Source organism: Dicentrarchus labrax, unplaced genomic scaffold (assembly GCF_905237075.1).
Source record: "Dicentrarchus labrax unplaced genomic scaffold, dlabrax2021, whole genome shotgun sequence".
Taxonomy (NCBI): Eukaryota; Metazoa; Chordata; class Actinopteri; family Moronidae; genus Dicentrarchus; species Dicentrarchus labrax.
Window position 1 is genome coordinate 17,826 of NW_026136840.1, and position 17,642 is coordinate 35,467.

At 40.9% G+C, this 17,642-nt stretch overlaps 2 protein-coding genes across 3 annotated transcripts; one reads left to right on the plus strand and one right to left on the minus strand.

The window, feature by feature from the left end:
- Positions 1–1,932: 1,932 nt before the first annotated feature.
- LOC127360049 (heat shock 70 kDa protein 1) lies at positions 1,933–4,934 on the minus strand. The gene is made up of 2 exons (XM_051394303.1): positions 4,778–4,934; positions 1,933–4,186 (listed from the first exon to the last, which is right to left on the minus strand). Exon 2 carries the CDS (start codon positions 4,165–4,167, stop codon positions 2,248–2,250), a length of 1,920 nt encoding a protein of 639 aa, XP_051250263.1. The 5' UTR covers positions 4,168–4,186; positions 4,778–4,934; the 3' UTR covers positions 1,933–2,247.
- Positions 4,935–7,339: 2,405 nt separating this feature from the next.
- Positions 7,340–17,642, plus strand: LOC127360050 (uncharacterized). 2 transcript variants are annotated; one of them, XM_051394305.1, is made up of 4 exons: positions 7,340–7,732; positions 13,609–14,013; positions 14,163–14,302; positions 15,694–17,642. In XM_051394305.1, the coding sequence occupies exons 2-4, from the start codon at positions 13,666–13,668 to the stop codon at positions 16,502–16,504; spliced, it is 1,299 nt and encodes a 432-aa protein (XP_051250265.1). In that variant the 5' UTR covers positions 7,340–7,732; positions 13,609–13,665; the 3' UTR covers positions 16,505–17,642. The 2 variants fall into 2 exon arrangements, with proteins under 2 accessions (XP_051250265.1, XP_051250264.1); XM_051394304.1 differs by having other exon boundaries at positions 7,340–7,531.

Below are 17,642 nucleotides of genomic sequence, written 5' to 3' on the forward strand. Positions count from 1 at the left end.
CAACATTTTAAATTCTGGTTTAATCAAATCAAATGAAAATGACTTTATGATCTGTTAAGAACTTTATTTGTGTAAAGGCATCTAATGCGTACACAAAAATGACTTACACAGTCTATTAATTATAAAGCGTCTTGTTTAGAAATCAAAGTAGTTGACAGTTGCTTATCCAACATATTTAATGTCTGTTATTAACTAAAAGCTGAATACTTACACAGCTTCAATCAGCACTGCTGCTCCAGCTATGTACATGTCTCCAATCACACACACATTTAACTTCTCCCCTCTGTTGAGATTAAACAGAACAATCAAACAATATTTATCCCATAAAACACTGACTTTAAGTATTTTAATTACATATAATTTTATTACACAAGTACAATGTAAAGGAGTGCACAGCCTCCTTATGGGTTTGCATTCAGTTCATCTGAAGAAAATATTTACGTTATGTTTATTTTTTTGAATAAGTACAATCTTGATTACATTAATTTCAGTTACGTTTGACTTAAAAATATTTCTTCATGTGTATGAAGTTGTGTCTTTAATGAGTCGCAGTAACTGTAATATTAACGTCTCCCTCCAGTGTTGGACAGTAGCTTTACATCAATCCATAATCATCGACTTGGTGATCAGCAGCACCAAAGCAAGTAAATATGGCTGTTTTTTGGTGTCTACCTCCTCTGAGATCTCTCAATATAAAGAAGGCTGATTCCAGAGGAAGGTCGACCCACAAGGTTTACATGATCTCTGTCTGAATGTCTCTCCGGTGTTTATATAGTTTGAAACAATCCCAGAAAATGTGAATATGATCACCAAACTTACAGAATGCCCTCCAACACAAAGAAGAGTTTAAATACTCTCATTCTGGTTTAACTCTGTCTCCTAGGCATATTTTATCAGTCATTATAATATAAATCTTTAATTCCCATTTCAGTTTGGTTTCCTGAGTATTTCCTACATTATGTTGAAGCCATCTGTATACACTGTAAAACCTGATGAGTTAGTTCACCTCACACTGAGGAAACTGATCGTCTTAAACTTTTTAAGTTTATTAACTCACACAATTTAATCATGGAGGTTATTTAACTTTGGTAACTCGGGTAAATGAAGTTAATTGAACTAATTCCATTCAGTTAATTGAAGTTAAACTCATATGCAGCATTTCTCCAAACTTATTTAAGATGTGTGAACAGAATTTATCTGAATAAAGTCACTTAAATTAATCTTTATACAAATGTTAGGTTGAATTTATTAGGTATTACATTACCTGTCAAAACAGCTGACGTACGATAAAAACAATGTATGATTAATTGATTATCAGAATTGTAGCCGATTAGTTTTCTATATTGTTTTATGTGACAAACATCAAATCCTTCAGCATCATAATTCTTATATTTTTAAAAAGATATAAATTGGACTTCGGGAAAATGAGTCAGTGAAACAAACTAGAATTAAATCACCTGAACTTAAAATTACTGAACAAATGTAAGTTCACTAAGTTGTGTTTAATTTATGTGAATGAGTGACTCTAATGTTTTTAATTTATGTTATCTTACTTCTTTTTATTAAGATGTGTTGTCAGGTTTTACAGGTTGTAGACAGACTTATTATTATTTATCGCTCTACAGTTAACATGAAAACCCTTTTTAAATCTGATGGTAGTTTACAAATCAGCTGCAGTGTCGGATTTATATGATTTTAGATTTTACTCACAGAAGAGTTGATCTACATTAATTAACACTTTATCTGCACATTTTCTAAAGCAATTATTTTAAATTTCAAGGTCAGAAATCTGGAAAAGCTGATTTATATTAACATTAATTATCCTTTTTTAATCAACTTTAAATGTATTTTAACATCAGAAACATTTTGTCATTTAATGTCTGGACCATTTAATAATTAATAAATCATTATAAAAACATAGAAACCAGAAAATTTCAATTTATTTTTCATCTTTATTGCAAAGTCCAACAAGGCAGAGATGAAAAATCCATCAAATGTAACTTATTATCCAAAAGTTTAATAAAGTTTCTTTATAGATAAGATGAGAAACACAGAATGAAGGTGAGATATAAAGTTACAGTCGCAGTAGTAATCACAATATTTACAGGGAACGTCTCTAAAACATTTGCATCTTTACAACTTATTCATTGAATTAAAAAAGGGAGCAAACATATGAACACAGGGCAGGAAGTTACAGGTAAAGGGTAAACAGTCCCAGTGGTCATAGGGTCCATATGAAGGGCCACTTTAGTCCACCTCCTCAATGGTGGGCCCCTGGGAGCCGGCTCGTGCCTGCTCTCTGCAGCTACCAGTGGGCATTCCTCCCTGATACAACTTGCTGATGACAGGGTTACACACTTTCTCCAGCTCTTTCTGCTGGTGTTGGTACTCCTCCTTATCAGCCAGCTGGTTGTTCTCCAGCCAGCCGATGATCTCGTCACACTTCTCAATCACCTTCTTCTGGTCCTCCTCACTAATTTTGCCCTTCAGGTTCTCGTCCTGCACGCTGCTCTTCATGTTGAAGGCGTAGGACTCCAGGGAGTTCTTGGCAGCGATCTTCTCCCTCTGAAGGTCGTCCTCGGCTTTGTATCTGTCGGCGTCCTGCACCATCCTCTCGATCTCTTCTTTGCTCAGACGGCCCTTATCGTTGGTGATGGTGATCTTGTTCTCTTTGCCGGTGCTTTTGTCCACCGCAGACACGTTCAAAATGCCGTTGGCGTCCACGTCGAAGGTGACCTCGATCTGCGGGACCCCTCGTGGAGCGGGCGGGATTCCCGTCAGCTCAAACTTGCCCAGCAGGTTGTTGTCCTTGGTCATGGCTCTTTCCCCTTCGTAGACCTGGATCAGGACCCCGGGCTGGTTGTCGGCGTAGGTGCTGAAGGTCTGGGTCTGTTTGGTGGGGATGGTGGTGTTGCGTTTGATCAGGGAGGTCATGACTCCTCCGGCGGTCTCGATACCCAGGGACAGAGGCGCTACGTCCAGCAGCAGCAGGTCCTGAACGTTGCCAGAGGTGTCGCCCGTGAGAATGGCGGCCTGGACGGCGGCACCGTAAGCCACCGCCTCATCTGGGTTGATGCTCTTGTTCAGCTCCCTGCCGTTGAAGAAATCCTGCAGCAGTTTCTGGATTTTGGGGATGCGGGTGGAGCCTCCCACCAGGACGATGTCGTGGATCTGCGCCTTGTCCATTTTGGCGTCCCTCAGGGCTTTCTCCACCGGCTCCAACGTTCCCCTGAACAGGTCGGAGCACAGCTCCTCAAAGCGAGCCCTGGTGATGGAGGTGTAGAAGTCGATGCCCTCAAACAGAGAATCAATCTCAATGCTGGCCTGGGAGCTGGAGGACAGGGTTCTCTTGGCCCTCTCACAAGCTGTGCGCAGCCTCCTCAAGGCTCTCTTGTTCTGGCTGATGTCCTTCTTGTGTTTCCTCTTGAATTCCTCCACAAAGTGGTTGACCATGCGGTTGTCAAAGTCTTCCCCGCCCAGGTGAGTGTCTCCGGCCGTGGCTTTGACCTCAAAGATACCGTCTTCGATGGTCAGGATGGACACGTCGAAGGTGCCTCCGCCCAGGTCAAAGATCAGGACGTTGCGTTCTCCGCTCTTGCCTTTGTCCAGACCGTACGCGATGGCGGCCGCCGTCGGCTCGTTGATGATCCTCAGGACGTTCAGTCCCGCGATGACGCCCGCGTCTTTCGTGGCCTGTCGCTGGGAGTCGTTGAAGTACGCCGGGACCGTGACGACCGCGTTGGACACCTGGTGGCCGAGGTAGGCTTCGGCGATCTCCTTCATCTTCAGGAGGACCATGGAGGAGATCTCCTCGGGGTAGAAGGTTTTGTCCTCCCCTTTGTATTCCACCTGGATTTTGGGCTTCCCTCCATCTCCAACCACCTTGAAGGGCCAGTGCTTCATGTCAGCCTGCACCACTGGATCATCCAACTTTCTTCCAATCAGTCTCTTGGCATCAAACACAGTGTTGCTGGGGTTCAGAGCCACCTGGTTCTTGGCCGCGTCCCCGATCAGCCTCTCGGTGTCGGTGAACGCCACATAGCTGGGGGTGGTCCTGTTGCCCTGGTCGTTGGCGATGATTTCTACTTTTCCGTGCTGGAAAACCCCCACACAGGAGTAGGTGGTGCCCAGGTCGATGCCGATCGCTACGCCTTTAGCTGCAGACATTTTCACTGGAGACGCTCGTCTGTCAAACAGTTAAACAACATTTTAGAAACAAGTTGGAGGAAGTAAACATCAGCACATTACTGCACATGTGCACTGACTCACAGCACATCATTAATACTGCCATTATACTGTTCTGCTCTTCATTAGCACACTTATTCATCCACTGCTCAACATTATCAACACTAATTATTACGATTCATTACACTTCTGTTATATAACAGTTACAACACATATTTTACATGTCTGATTTTCTATTTCTTTATACTTTGTTGTTATATTTTGTACTACAATGCACATATTTTAAAGTTCTTTATTATTATTTCTATTTCTTGTGATGTCTTGTCCCCAATAAAGGGATCAATAAAGTATTTCGGATGGTGATGTCACAGTCTACAGTCATATTTATCATCATTAGTTTAGTTCAATATTGTTCACTTTGGGTCAAATTGTGTAAAAATGCAGCAGAAAATGTTTTCTGAGCTTCTCGTGTTCAAGAAAACATTTAAAAACTAAACAGTTTGCTCCACTTACATCCCTTCAAAATAAAACGCAGATATGAATGGAGCAGATATGAAAGCATGAAGCTTTGAGAAATGAGTGTTGGACTTACAGTTGAGTGCTGAGTGGTCTGTGTTGTGAAGAGGATTGATCTTCTCCTTCCTCTCTGGATCTTCTGCTGCGGTCTGATCTGTTTCTGTTGCTGTCTCCGCTCTCCGACCAGCAGCTTTATATCTGTGGAAGCTGTCTGGCTGCTTCTAGACGTTTCACACACACACACACACACACACACACACACACACACACACACACACACACACACACACACCATCAAGTAGGAGTCTGTGGCAGAGACAGCTTCCTGTTGCACATTTCAAAATAAAAGCATCTTGCTTCATAACACTGATTAAATAAGAGGGTCACTTACACATTTTTGTCTTATTTTGAATGCAAGCTCATTCTAGTTCCGGAACATTGATTGTATCTTAGCAACGCTGACCAATCAGAGTGCAGCTTTAGTTTCCGGTGTGATTACGTAATAAAAGGAGTGTGAGAACTTTCTAGACAAATGGAGCAAAATCCAGAAACTTCAGCACTTTCAGCTCATAGTTTAATTTAATTGTTTTTATTCACTGGTTCCAACATTCAACAGAAAGAAAACAGAAAGATAAAAGAAACTTTTATTCAGGAATATTTATTCACTTTTGTAGAAGCTGTTTCATCATATTTGGACCTTTTAATTATGAGTCTGAGGCTGTTTGGATCGCTTTCTTTATTTTCCTTTTATTTTACATTTAATCCACAGTATAATTTTATGATCAGCTTTATCTGATCTTAGTGAGACCTCATTGTTTCACAAGTTTCTCAGAATAAATACACAAATTAAAATATATTTATTGAATGTCCTGCAACAGATACTCAAGCAATCGTTTTAAATGAATGAAAGTGATGTTTCAAATAAACAAGAACTTACATAAAAAGTTTGCTTATTTATACAATTTAAATTAAATCTACAGGCTACAGCTTTAAATAAATAAATTAATATTACTGTACTTGAGATGTAATCAGTATGTCCAGCTATCTTCTTAAAAAGTCCACTCTTGACCCAGGGGTTTTAGCCAACTATAGACCGATTTCTAACCTCCCCTTCCTCTCTAAGATTCTGGAGAAAGTAGTCACCAAAGAGTTGTGTGAATTTCTACATAACAATAGTTTATTTGAGGATTTTCAGTCAGGATTTAGAGTTCATCATAGCACAGAGACAGCTCTGGTTAAAGTTAATAATGACCTTCTGATTGCTTCTGACAATGGACTTGTCTCTGTACTTGTATTATTAGATCTTAGTGCTGCATTTGACACCGTTGACCATAATATTCTTTTACAGATTTGAGCATCTAATTGACATTAAAGGAACTCCACTAAGCTGGTTTAAGTCATATTTATCAGATTGTTCTCAGTTTGTACATGTTAACGATGAATCTTCAATAAATAATACAGTTAGTCTGTATTGACAACAAAGTCCTTCAGCGATGAGTATGATCCTGAGTGGATCCACAAACTCGAGCAGCACGTACGGGGGCAGAGACACGAGGCAGGTCACACTCTGGATCTGGTCCTCACCAGAAACGTTGAAATCTCTGATCTCGTTGTCTGGGACGACAGGATATCAAGGCCAGTTTCAAAAGAGGGGGAAAATAAGGGCGTTTTCACACCTATAGTTTGTTTGCTCTGGTCCGAATCAGGGACCAACTTGTTATTATGTTGCATATGGCTTCGAGTTTGGTTTGTGTTCACACGGCAGCATTTATAAGCGGACCAAAATGTGTGATGCGCGAGGAAACTGCTCTCTAATTGGTCAGAATTTCCATGCAGGAAAACTCCCAGAAGTAAACAAAGAAGAGCAGACTTGCTCTTGGCCCTGGTCATCGTGTATTACATAGTTTGCACTTATCACTGTAGGCAAACAGTACAGTTAGTAAATGAGGCAAGGCTAAGGCTGGAAAATAATGTCATGATGCACTGGAGTCGCCGACGACGCATATTAAGACAGTTCAGGTGGTGGCATGCATTAATCCTCCTGAACTGTGACATGCTCATCAGCCGAAAATGTTTCCATCAGGTAACGTTACTTCCTGCAGTTGGGTCGGATCGAGGTTGGATCATGTTTGCACCACAAATGAAGGGTACCAGAGTTGATTTGGAACCGGAGTTGATTTGGAACCGGACTGAGACCACCTCCTCAACACGGTCTCGGTCCGGTTGTTTTGGTCCGCACCTGAGTGCAACTGATGTGTTCACACCTTCCCAAACAAACTGCACCAAGGGGGTAAATGCTCCAGGGTTCGATTCAACCGAACTAAACAAGGCAGGTGTGAAAACGCCCTAAGAAAGAAAAGGATCAAGATGAACAGGCAAAACAATTCAAAAAGTAGGAAGAATAGAAAATCTGGTTTAGAAAGACATAGAATATGTCTGTCATTGACTGCAGTTTGTTTAAAAGGTTAAATTCAACTTGTCTCCGTCATGAAGAAGCACAACGCTGGTGAGGGTGTCACAGTTTGACTTCCTCATCACCTGTTCACTTCCCAACTGCCATCTCAATTCTTTTCCACTAACCTGTCCCTGCTCCACTCCGCCAGCCAGCCACACCTCCTCATCAGCCACTCTGCTCACCTGTGCACATAAACTGCTCCTGACCACCAATCAAACCGGTTCATATACTGCTCTTCACCAGTCTCTTGTTGCCAGGTTGTCATGCAAGACCATTGTTCGGATGGATTTCCCGGTTTTGACCCCGCCTATTTCTGACCATCCCATCTTGTCTCTTCCCCGGATATCACCTCAGCCTTCTGTCCCCGATCACGAGGTTGGTTTCTCCATACCTGGTTTCCGTCTGCCTCTCTCCCGGGCTGTTGTAAAGACTCTGCCTGCTCTGTTTGTTCCACGAGCTGAAAATAAAGGTCATTATCAATTGACTACTTGCCTAAGTGTGCTGCATTTGGGTCCTAAACTGACCTGTTACAGAGGGAGATGTTTGCTGATATTTAGGACGTTTTGACGTGCAACGGTAAGTGTACTGTGTCATTTCTGGTTTACTTCCTGCTCCTGTGTACAGTGTTTTACTCGTTACAGCGTTTTTTTTATCAGCTTAATATTTAAATGTAGATTAGTTCTACCTAAGCCCTCAGAGCCACTTCCCTCTTTTAGCAAGTTTTTGCTAAAAAAAGTTTTCTCTGCTTCATTAGCATTTGCAGTTAGTGATGGCTTCTCCCTCCTTCTCTGCTGCTCTGTCCTATTCAGTGTGTCAGATGTTTAGGTATTCCTCTGCCTCCTTTAGTGATAATGGAACCTGGATTAAGTGTAGATTACTTACTGCACTAGAGACGAGGCTCAGCGAACAAGAGGCATGGCACCGCACCACAGAGATATCTTTAGGAGAAATCGTCGAGGAGAGATGGCATCCATCCCACTTTGGACGGAGCAGCTCTCTTATCTAGAAATATGACCAAGTTTATTTCTAAAACCTGACAGTCCAGAGTTGGGACCAGGAAGCAGAGCTGCTGATCTAAGACCAGGACACACCAACCCGACGGCCGACCGTCGGCAGAAAAGCAGTTGGACTGATCAGTCGGCTCCTGTCTCTCGAGTCGGTCAAAAGGTGCCTCTGAACACACCAAACCGACGCCGACTGGGGTGTACGTTCTGCGCGTGCGCGAGGTGTAATACGTCCCCATAGCAGCAGGCGGCGCTAATCTGTGTTGTCGCCCAAAAAAAATTAAAACTGGAAATGACGGATTACTCTAGACCTAGTAAACACAGAGCACGCTGTCGTCAGTCATTGTTTTCATCAGAGAGTGTTGATAGTAGACAAGAAGGATCGTTATTGTCATTACTCGCTGAACGGAAAATATGATGGCTAATAATAACAAGATACTTCCGGTTTTCCTGTGCACTCACTGATTCGCTAGTCAAGGGCTAACACTCCACCAATCAGATTGGTCATTCAGGCCGACAGCCACTGGCCGATTCTACATTCTCAACTCGAGTCACCAACCTCACCTGACTGTCCGACGACGTCCGACGGCTGATAATCGGATTGGTGTGTCCTAGCCTTTACACACTTCTCTGTGCTTCCACTAGAACAGTCAGGGTCAGCCCTATGTTCCCACAGCCTATTGTTCCCACATTTCTAGGACATTTTCAAGATTAGGTCTTGTATTCTTACATTGGGTTAGGGTTAGGGCTAACCCGTGAAACGTGTTTTTTGCTGCTACACTATATGTCAAGTAGGTGGTGATTAATGGGATCATTTTTCTCCTGTCCTCTGGTCTCGTGGTCAGGAAGTCCTTCCCAAGATGAATAGGCAAAACAATTCAAAAAGTAGGAAGAATAGAAAATCTGGTTTAGAAAGACATAGAATATGTCTGTCATTGACTGCAGTTTGTTTAAAAGGTTAAATTCAACTTGTCTCCGTCATCAAGAAGCACAACGCTGGTGAGGGTGTCACAGTTTGACTTCCTCATCACCTGTTCACTTCCCAACTGCCATCTCAATTATTTTCCATTGTCCTTCCTGATTTGTTTGAGGAAGGACCTGGTGTATCACCTGGTAGCCAGGCTGACAGAGAGTCACAGCTCTATTGAGCCACATATCCCCATAACGTTAACTAGCAATGAGTTTATTAGCTTCTTTTATAATAAAATTATTACTATAAGAGACAAAATGAATAACCAAATGCCCTCAACAGGTATCACTGTCTCTCCAAGTTCAGGAACTTTAATTAATGTAAACTCAGAAATATATTGAGACTGTTTTTCTGCTATCGACCTTCATCAACTAACTTCAATAATTTGAAGCCATCAACCTGTCTATTAGACCCGATCCCAACTAGGCTGCTTAAAGAAGTTGTACCCTTAATCGGCACTTCTTTATTAGATATGATTAATCTTTCTTTATTATCAGGATGTGTACCACAGTCCTTTAAAGTAGCTGTAATTAAACCCCCTTTTAAAAAGCCCACTCTTGACCCAGGGGTTTTAGCCAACTATAGACAGATTTCTAACCTTCCCTTCCTCTCTCTGAGGGCCTGTCTTCACAAATACGTGGCTTTACCCAATACGATGTCGTCTCTCCATAAACACAGCGTCGTTGCCAGAAATATCTGCGTCCGCACAGATTCACTGAAACGACTCATAACGCTGTAGTATATATGCAAGGCCTGTATGTGGCGCTGTGACGCCACCACACCAATACACTAAAACCAGAAGAGAAGCCATGGAGCATGCGTAAAAAGGTCCCGCGCTGTTTACAAACAAGCTGTTGCTCCTTGCAGTAATATAGAAACCGGAGGTTTTGCTGTAGCAGCCGTAATAGACTGAGTAGTTGCTCTAATACGAGCACAAGCCTGTAGTCCGCCATTATTGTTGTTGACGGGTCTAGCGGTGGCGGCTGAGGTTAAAGGCTAGAGAGGCGGGGCTAATACGTAATGTTTCGGGGGAAATCTTTTTTCGCCGTCCAGACAAGTCCTTTTCTGATTTCCCCACTCTGGGACCTAGTTTAAAAAAATACCGTTTTCACACAACGAAAATACCGTATGCATCTGGACGCGAGGCCTAAACCATAACGTATTTATCCGGATTCAAGAAAAAACTTATTCGTGAGGACAGGCCCTAAGATTCTGGAGAAAGTAGTCGCCAAACAGTTGTGTAACTTTCTTTTCTTTTCTATTTTCAGTCAGGATTTAGAGTTCATCACAGCACAGAGACAGCTCTGGTTAAAGTTAATAATGACCTTTTGATTGCTTCAGACAATGGACTTGTCTCTGTACTTGTATTATTAGATCTTAGTGCTGCATTTGACACCATTGACCATGATATTCTTTTACAGAGACTTGAGCATCAAATTGGCATTAAAGGAACCGCACTAAGCTGGTTTAAGTCATATTTATCAGATCGTTCTCAGTTTGTACATGTTAACGATGAATCTTCAATAAATACTACAGTAAGTCATGGAGTTCCACAAGGTTCTGTACTTGGACCAATACTATTTACTTTATATATGCTCCCTTTAGGCAACATTATTAAGAATCACTCCATTAACTTTCATTGCTATGCAGATGATACACAGTTATATCTATCGATTAAGCCTGATGAAATTAATCAATTATCTAAATTACAGGACACAAAATCCGGGATGAGCTGCAATTTTCTGTTAAATTCTGAAAAAAAAATTCTTGTTCTTGGCCCCAAAAACCTTAGAGACTCACTGCCTAAAGATATAGTTACTCTAGATGGCATTAACTTGGCCTCTAGCACCACTGTCAGGAATCTTGGAGTTATCTTTGATCAGGATTTGTCATTTAACTCACACATAAAGCAGACCTCTAGGACTGTCTTCTTTCATTTACGTAATATTACAAAAATCAGACACATCCTATCACAGACAGATGCAGAAAAACGAATCCATGCATTTGTTACTTCAAGGCTGGATTACTGCAATTCTTTATTATCAGGTTGCCCCAATAAGTCCATTAAAATGCTCCAATTAATTCAGAACGCTGCAGCACGAGTACTGACAGGAACTAGAAAAAGAGATCACATCTCTCCTGTACTAGCTACTCTGCATTGGCTCCCTGTAAAATGTAGAATAGAATTTAAAATCCTCCTCCTCACCTATAAAGCTCTTCATGGTCAGGCCCCTTCATATCTTAAAGAGCTCATAGTACCCTATTACCCCTCTAGAACACTACGTTCTCTGAATGCTGGGCTACTTGTGGTTCCTATAGTCTCTAAAAGTAGAACAGGAGCCAGAGCCTTCAGTTACCAAGCTCCTCTCCTGTGGAACCAGCTTCCAGTTGTGGTTCTGGAGGCAGACACCCTCACCACATTCAAGAGTAGGCTTAAGACATTCCTCTTTGATAAAGCTTATAGTTAGGGCTGGATCAGGTGAGTCCTGAACCATCCCTTAGTTATGCTGCTATAGGCCTAGACTATCAGGGGGATTTCCCATGATGCACTGAGGTCCTCTCTTCCTCTCTCTTTCTGCACTCATTCATGTCCCATTAATGCATGTTACTAACTTCACTTCTTCCCCGGAGTTCTTGTGCTTTCTTGTCTCGCAGATTCTCATGGATCCTGGTGGAGCCTCCTGCCATGGTCCTGCTGGACTGCCATTGCTAATATCTGATACGGATATATTTGTTATTATGATTATTACTATTGTCACTCCTCATTGTCCCCCCCGTTGCTGTTGTTGTCGTCATCATCTTCTTCATGTTCATCATCATCAGTCACTACTATTAGTGTAGTTGTTGCTACTGTTGTTGCTGTGCACCTTTGTCTCTCTCTCTCTCTCTCTTTCTCTCTCTCTCTCTCTCTCTCTCTCCCACCCACCCAGAGCCGAAGGATCTGTCCTAGGTTTCTGCCTTTTGACAGGCAGTTTTTCCTTGCCACCGTCGCCAAGTGCTTGCTCATGGTGGTACTGTTGGGTCTCTGTAAATAATGTTTTAAGGAGTTCGGTCTTGACCTGCTCTATTTGAAAAATTAACTTTTGTTATGAATTGGCGCTATACAAATAACATTGAATTGAATTGAACTCCTTTCTATCTCACGTTACAGAACTGTAACTGAACCTTGACTTTAGAAATTAGAACATCATCTTATTTTAAAATGATGCGTGGCTATGAGGAGAGCCATCAGGCCCCAATATCACCTGGAGTGGGGGCCAGAGATGTTACTAAATAATAAATCAGAATCAGAATCGGGTTTATTGCCAAGTAAGTTTTTACACATACAAGGAATTTGTCTTGGTGCATAAAAATTGCACAAAATAAAGTTATTTTTAAAATATAAATAAATAAAGATAAGGATAAAGATAGAAAGATCCAAATTGTACTGGGAATATATTTACAATGTGTAATGAATATATACAGGGTGGGTTTAGGAGTCAGTGTCAGGGCCTTTTTAATGAGACCAGCTGCAGATGGAGTGAAACTGTTTTTGTGGCGTGAGATTTGGGACTTGGTGGACCGCAGTCTCCTGCCAGACCACACCCATTCAAATAACATGCAAAAGAGCTCTACCCCTGTACACGCAGGTAAAAGAAATTGTGCTGCCCGCGGACAGAGGAACAAACCACAAAAATACTTTACTTTATTGGCAAACTTTATTAAACCTGATTCTTATTAAAAAAATCTTAAAGTAAAACACCTTCTGTGTATTTAACCCACCGGAGAAGTGTACGGATTGTGACTCTCCTCTTTTGGTTGTGACAATCTTTGTTCTGTTTAACATATATTGAGAAAGGAAGACTCGTATGTATCGTTTCCTGTCTGCTTGTGGATTTTTTTTCTGTTAACAGACTCTTGAGACGACATTCATTTACTTTCTCTTTCCTTTAAAAAACTCCATCTCTTTATCAATGTGTTTAAATCTCAATAAACTGATCACAAAAACATATTGATGATATCTTTAGTATAATGACACAGCTCTTTTCTGTAGCTCTTAGTCCAGATCTGACCTGGATTTTACAGGGCACTGAATAATACTCACAATATGATCATCATCATGTTTTCCTATAATTTGTATGTTTGGTCTCACACCTCGGTACATGTGGTCTGCACTGATATCAGCATAAAGACATCTGAGTAGATTTTTATTGTTTGGACATCATGTAAATGTGAGTATAATCAGTTGTACAGTGGTTGAAGCTGTGCCAGCAGGGCGATAATCTAAGTATGTCTTGGGATTGTTGCAGCTTAAAATTTCCTCACAGCAGTTTTCATTTACATTTTTTTGCAATGAAATCTAAGAGAAAATTGTAAAAAGCGACATGATTTTTGTTGTGTTTAATGGTCTTCATCAGCAGATAGTTTACTCAGGTGTCAGGGAGATGATTTTAATTGCACCAAACAATTCAAAGTGTCCTCTGACTGACTTCTTTCAGACTTCATCTCAGTTTTCTGGTCTCTGGTTGGAGAATCAAGGATCAGAGACCTCCATCATGGCCACTGCTGACCAGCTGCTGGACCAGATATTCTCCTGGTACGAGCAGATGGAGCGCCGTGTAGAGAAGCTGACGAGTTTGTTAGATTGTTTTTCCAGTGACACCATGAAAGAGACGCAGGACATAAAAGAGGAGTGCCACAAAATAGAAAAAGAAATCCAGAAACTGTTTGAGCAACTGAAGACGGAGAGTTCCTCCACAGACCCGGATAAAGTGGACCAGCACGCTATAGCTGAGGTTCTGAGAGCCATGGCCAGGCGAAGGAAAGTGGAGGAGCAAATCATCATCCACATGCTCAACCGTGTCCCCCCGTCTAAAACTGGACTCCTTAAAAGAGGAGACAAGGTAAGATTCAGTAACTATACACACGTTGTCTGATAATTACACAGAACATTATATACAATTATTAATATTTTTTGTGATTTTGATAATTGTTTTCCTTTGAGGCTAATAATCATGAAAATGAATCATGTATTGATCATATTCATCATCAGGTTGTGGGAGGAGCTGTTGGACTGGCATGTGAACTTCCTGAGGCGAACGACTATTGGACAGACCTGATCGAGAGGAATCATGTGACTGAAGCAATTCTAGAGACCTCCCGGACGCTGAGGATAAGGTTTGACCACATCAGGTATGAAGTTTTCTTGGATTCTCATAAAAGATACAGAGCACAGCACATTCATTTAAATATAAAAGATTATTATTTTTTTTTAATTTCTCTTTATTTGAAAAAGCAAAACATTACAAGTACAGTTGCAAACAATTTACTACAACATTACGTCTATTGCTTTTCCCGTTTTCCATTTTTAAGTAGTGTTAGCAATCAACAGAACAGAGTTGAACTGGGGAGCTTACTGACTGATTATCTTAATGACACACACATTATATACATAAAAAGGTGATAGCTGCGGATGAATTGAATTGAATTGATGAATGACACTTTTGTGAATAGGCTTACACTATAAAAAGAAGGAACATAAATTAAGTCCAGATCTGATAAAACTTTTCTGTTTGTACTTTAAGAGAAAATGACAGTTTTTCCATAATGTATATCTCGTACAAAATATTAATCCATTCCTCAATGGTGGGTGTTCTCCCTTTAACCATTTTTTTATTATTGTTTTTTTCCTTGCTGTCAGTATACAAAGTAATTTTTTGTTAGTTTTCCAATTGTCAAAATTCATATCAGCCAGATATACCGTTTCACACTTGAAAGGGACCTTGGTGCCAAATATATTGTTTATATGTAACCCTAACCCTAATTCCCACAGTCCAGTCTGTCCTTTCCCTCCTGTGGAATAATAGAGATTATTGCTTCTCTCCATGATGGGGGGATTGTTTTATTTCTAAGCACCCAGTTAAATGTTGTCAGTAGTGTCGGAACTAATTGGTCTTTCATTCTGTTCCCGGGGTTTTTCTCCCTGTAGTTTTCCTATTGCTGATTGTAGTTCTTTTGTTATTTTGGCAGTTAATTCATCATTTTGTTCCTCTGTGACCTTTGGTAAATGGATTAATGATAGGAAAGTATCTATTTGTTGATCGTTGTTCGTTTGAGTTTGAGAATATAATGTTTGTAATAGTTTTCAAAGGATTTTTAGATTTTTTCTTAGTCAGTTTCTATGACATTTGTTGTAGGGTTTCTTATTTTATGTATTGTTCTGTCTGCTTACTGTTTTCGTAGCTTAAATGATAGGAGTTTCAGTGATTTCCCCCCGCCTCATAATATTGTTGCTTCGTAAATAGAAGCTTTTTTTGTATCTCAAGTGTATTGATTACATCTATTTCTTTTTTTAAATTAAAGATCTTAAGTTTAGTGCTATCTTACGACTGCTAGTCTAGCTCTGGCTAACCTTACACTAACAATCAGTGCGCATGACCTGATCCACACCCACTCTGACTGTCGGTTGGGGTAAGAATCAGACGTCAGGTGTCATAGAAATCTAATTTCAGTGTAAAATTTGTTTTTTGGCCACCCTTGATCTTTGGGTATTGATGCTGTATTTTCACTTGTATTATTCACAGGAAGATAATTGAATCTCAAACAGATCAAAGACACGAGGATGAACAAGAAGGTGGAACAGGAAATGATCAGCAGGGAGGGGGTGATCAGGGAGATAAGGAGACCGATAGTGACTATAAAGACCAAAGATCTTCTGGAACAATTAAAGTTGGGTTACTTAATGTTTGTTCAATGAATAAGAAACAATCCAGGATCTTAGAGCTCATAACGCAAAACAACCTGGACGTCTTCCTCACAACAGAAACATGGTTACAAGACAATAATGCAGACAAAGTCCTCAGTGAGGCTTCGCCACCAAATTACCTTTACTTTTATCAGGTGAGGGTTAATATGATACGTGGAGGGGTAGCGATTCAGTTCTCACAGGAGCTGCACGGTGAAAGGATTCCTTTTGAGTCCTTAACAGCCTTTGAATGTGTTGTCACAGTTCTGCATCATGATGAGTGGAAACAACTGGTTCCATTCATCAATGTTTATTTGCGACCGGGGTACGACAAGCCCAAATTTAAAACCTTCCTGGATGAGTTTCAAGATCTCTTGGCACATTTCAACAACTACAACAGCATCGTTGTAACTGGAGATTTCAATATCTGGGTCGATCAGGAAAAGAGGTCCTATACCGATGAGTTTGATCATATTTTGCCGATCTACAACCTCGAGCAGCACGTACAGGAGCCAACACACAATCAAGGTCACACTCTGGATCTGGTCATCACCAAAAACGTTGAAATCTCTGATCTCATTGTCAGGAACGACGGAATATCAGATCATTACACCGTATATTTCAATGCAAGGCCAGAGGGAGGAAACTAAGAAAGAAAAGGATCAAGATGAACAGGCAAAACAATTCAAAAAGGGGGAAGAACAGAATTACATTAACTGCAGTTTGTTTAAAAAATTTAAATTAAACTTGACTCCGTCATCAAGAAGCACAACGCTGGTGATTTTATTTTCAAAGATTTATTGAAATAAGTCGGGGAAAAGAGAAAGTAAGTCTGAAGTAGGTGAGGGTGTCACAGTCTGTCTTCCTCATCACCTGTTCACCTCCCAACTGCCATCTCAGTTCCTTTCTACTCTGCCAGTCAGCCACGCCTCCTCATCAGCCAATCTGCTCACCTGTACACACAAGCTCAACTGACTACCTGCCTAAGTGTGCTGCAATTGGGTCCTAAACCGACCGGTTACAGACAGAGGTGTTTGCTGATGGTTAATGGACCAAACTTGTATCGTGCCTTTCTCCTCTTCATCGTCACACACCGATGCACAGCAAGTTAGGGTTCAGTATCTTGCTCAAGGATACTTCGACGTGCAGCGCTCTGCCTCTGAGCCACAGCCACCTGCTACATTAACGGATAATGGAGTCCAAGCTCTGTCTGCATCAACTATCAGTACTTTTTGTCACGTGCGCAGACTTCACCAGTGTGTTTGTTAAACTGACAACCCTCTGAAGCTTCATTCAGACATGAGTGTTTGAGAATATCTGACAATAGTGTGTAATGATAGTAAATGAACTGTATTGAACATGGTAATGGTAATATAATCCACAGAGTTATACAGTAATTAATAGAATCACAAATTCAATCAGCTGCTCCACTCCTTTATTTCCTTTATCACAGCTCTTTAGACAAACTAACAATAATAATATAAAGTCATATAATGTATAATGTACTGCATTATAAGGTCATTGTCATGGGGATGCCCCGTGTCTTGTAACTTAAATGAGACACAATATAGAGTGCTTGTCCAGCTCAGCCACTAACATAGAATCTAGCCGGCCGGTGTCTGGGGTTCAGTAATTAGTACAGATGTTGGGTTGAAATATGGTAAAGGGAAATTGTATTATGTTTGAGTTACGTTAGATCTGGAAGGAAGCCTAAGAAAATATTTGGGTTTTAATGTTTTCCATTTGATTATTTAGTGTGTTTCTCACCTCTACTCTAGATTGCACTCT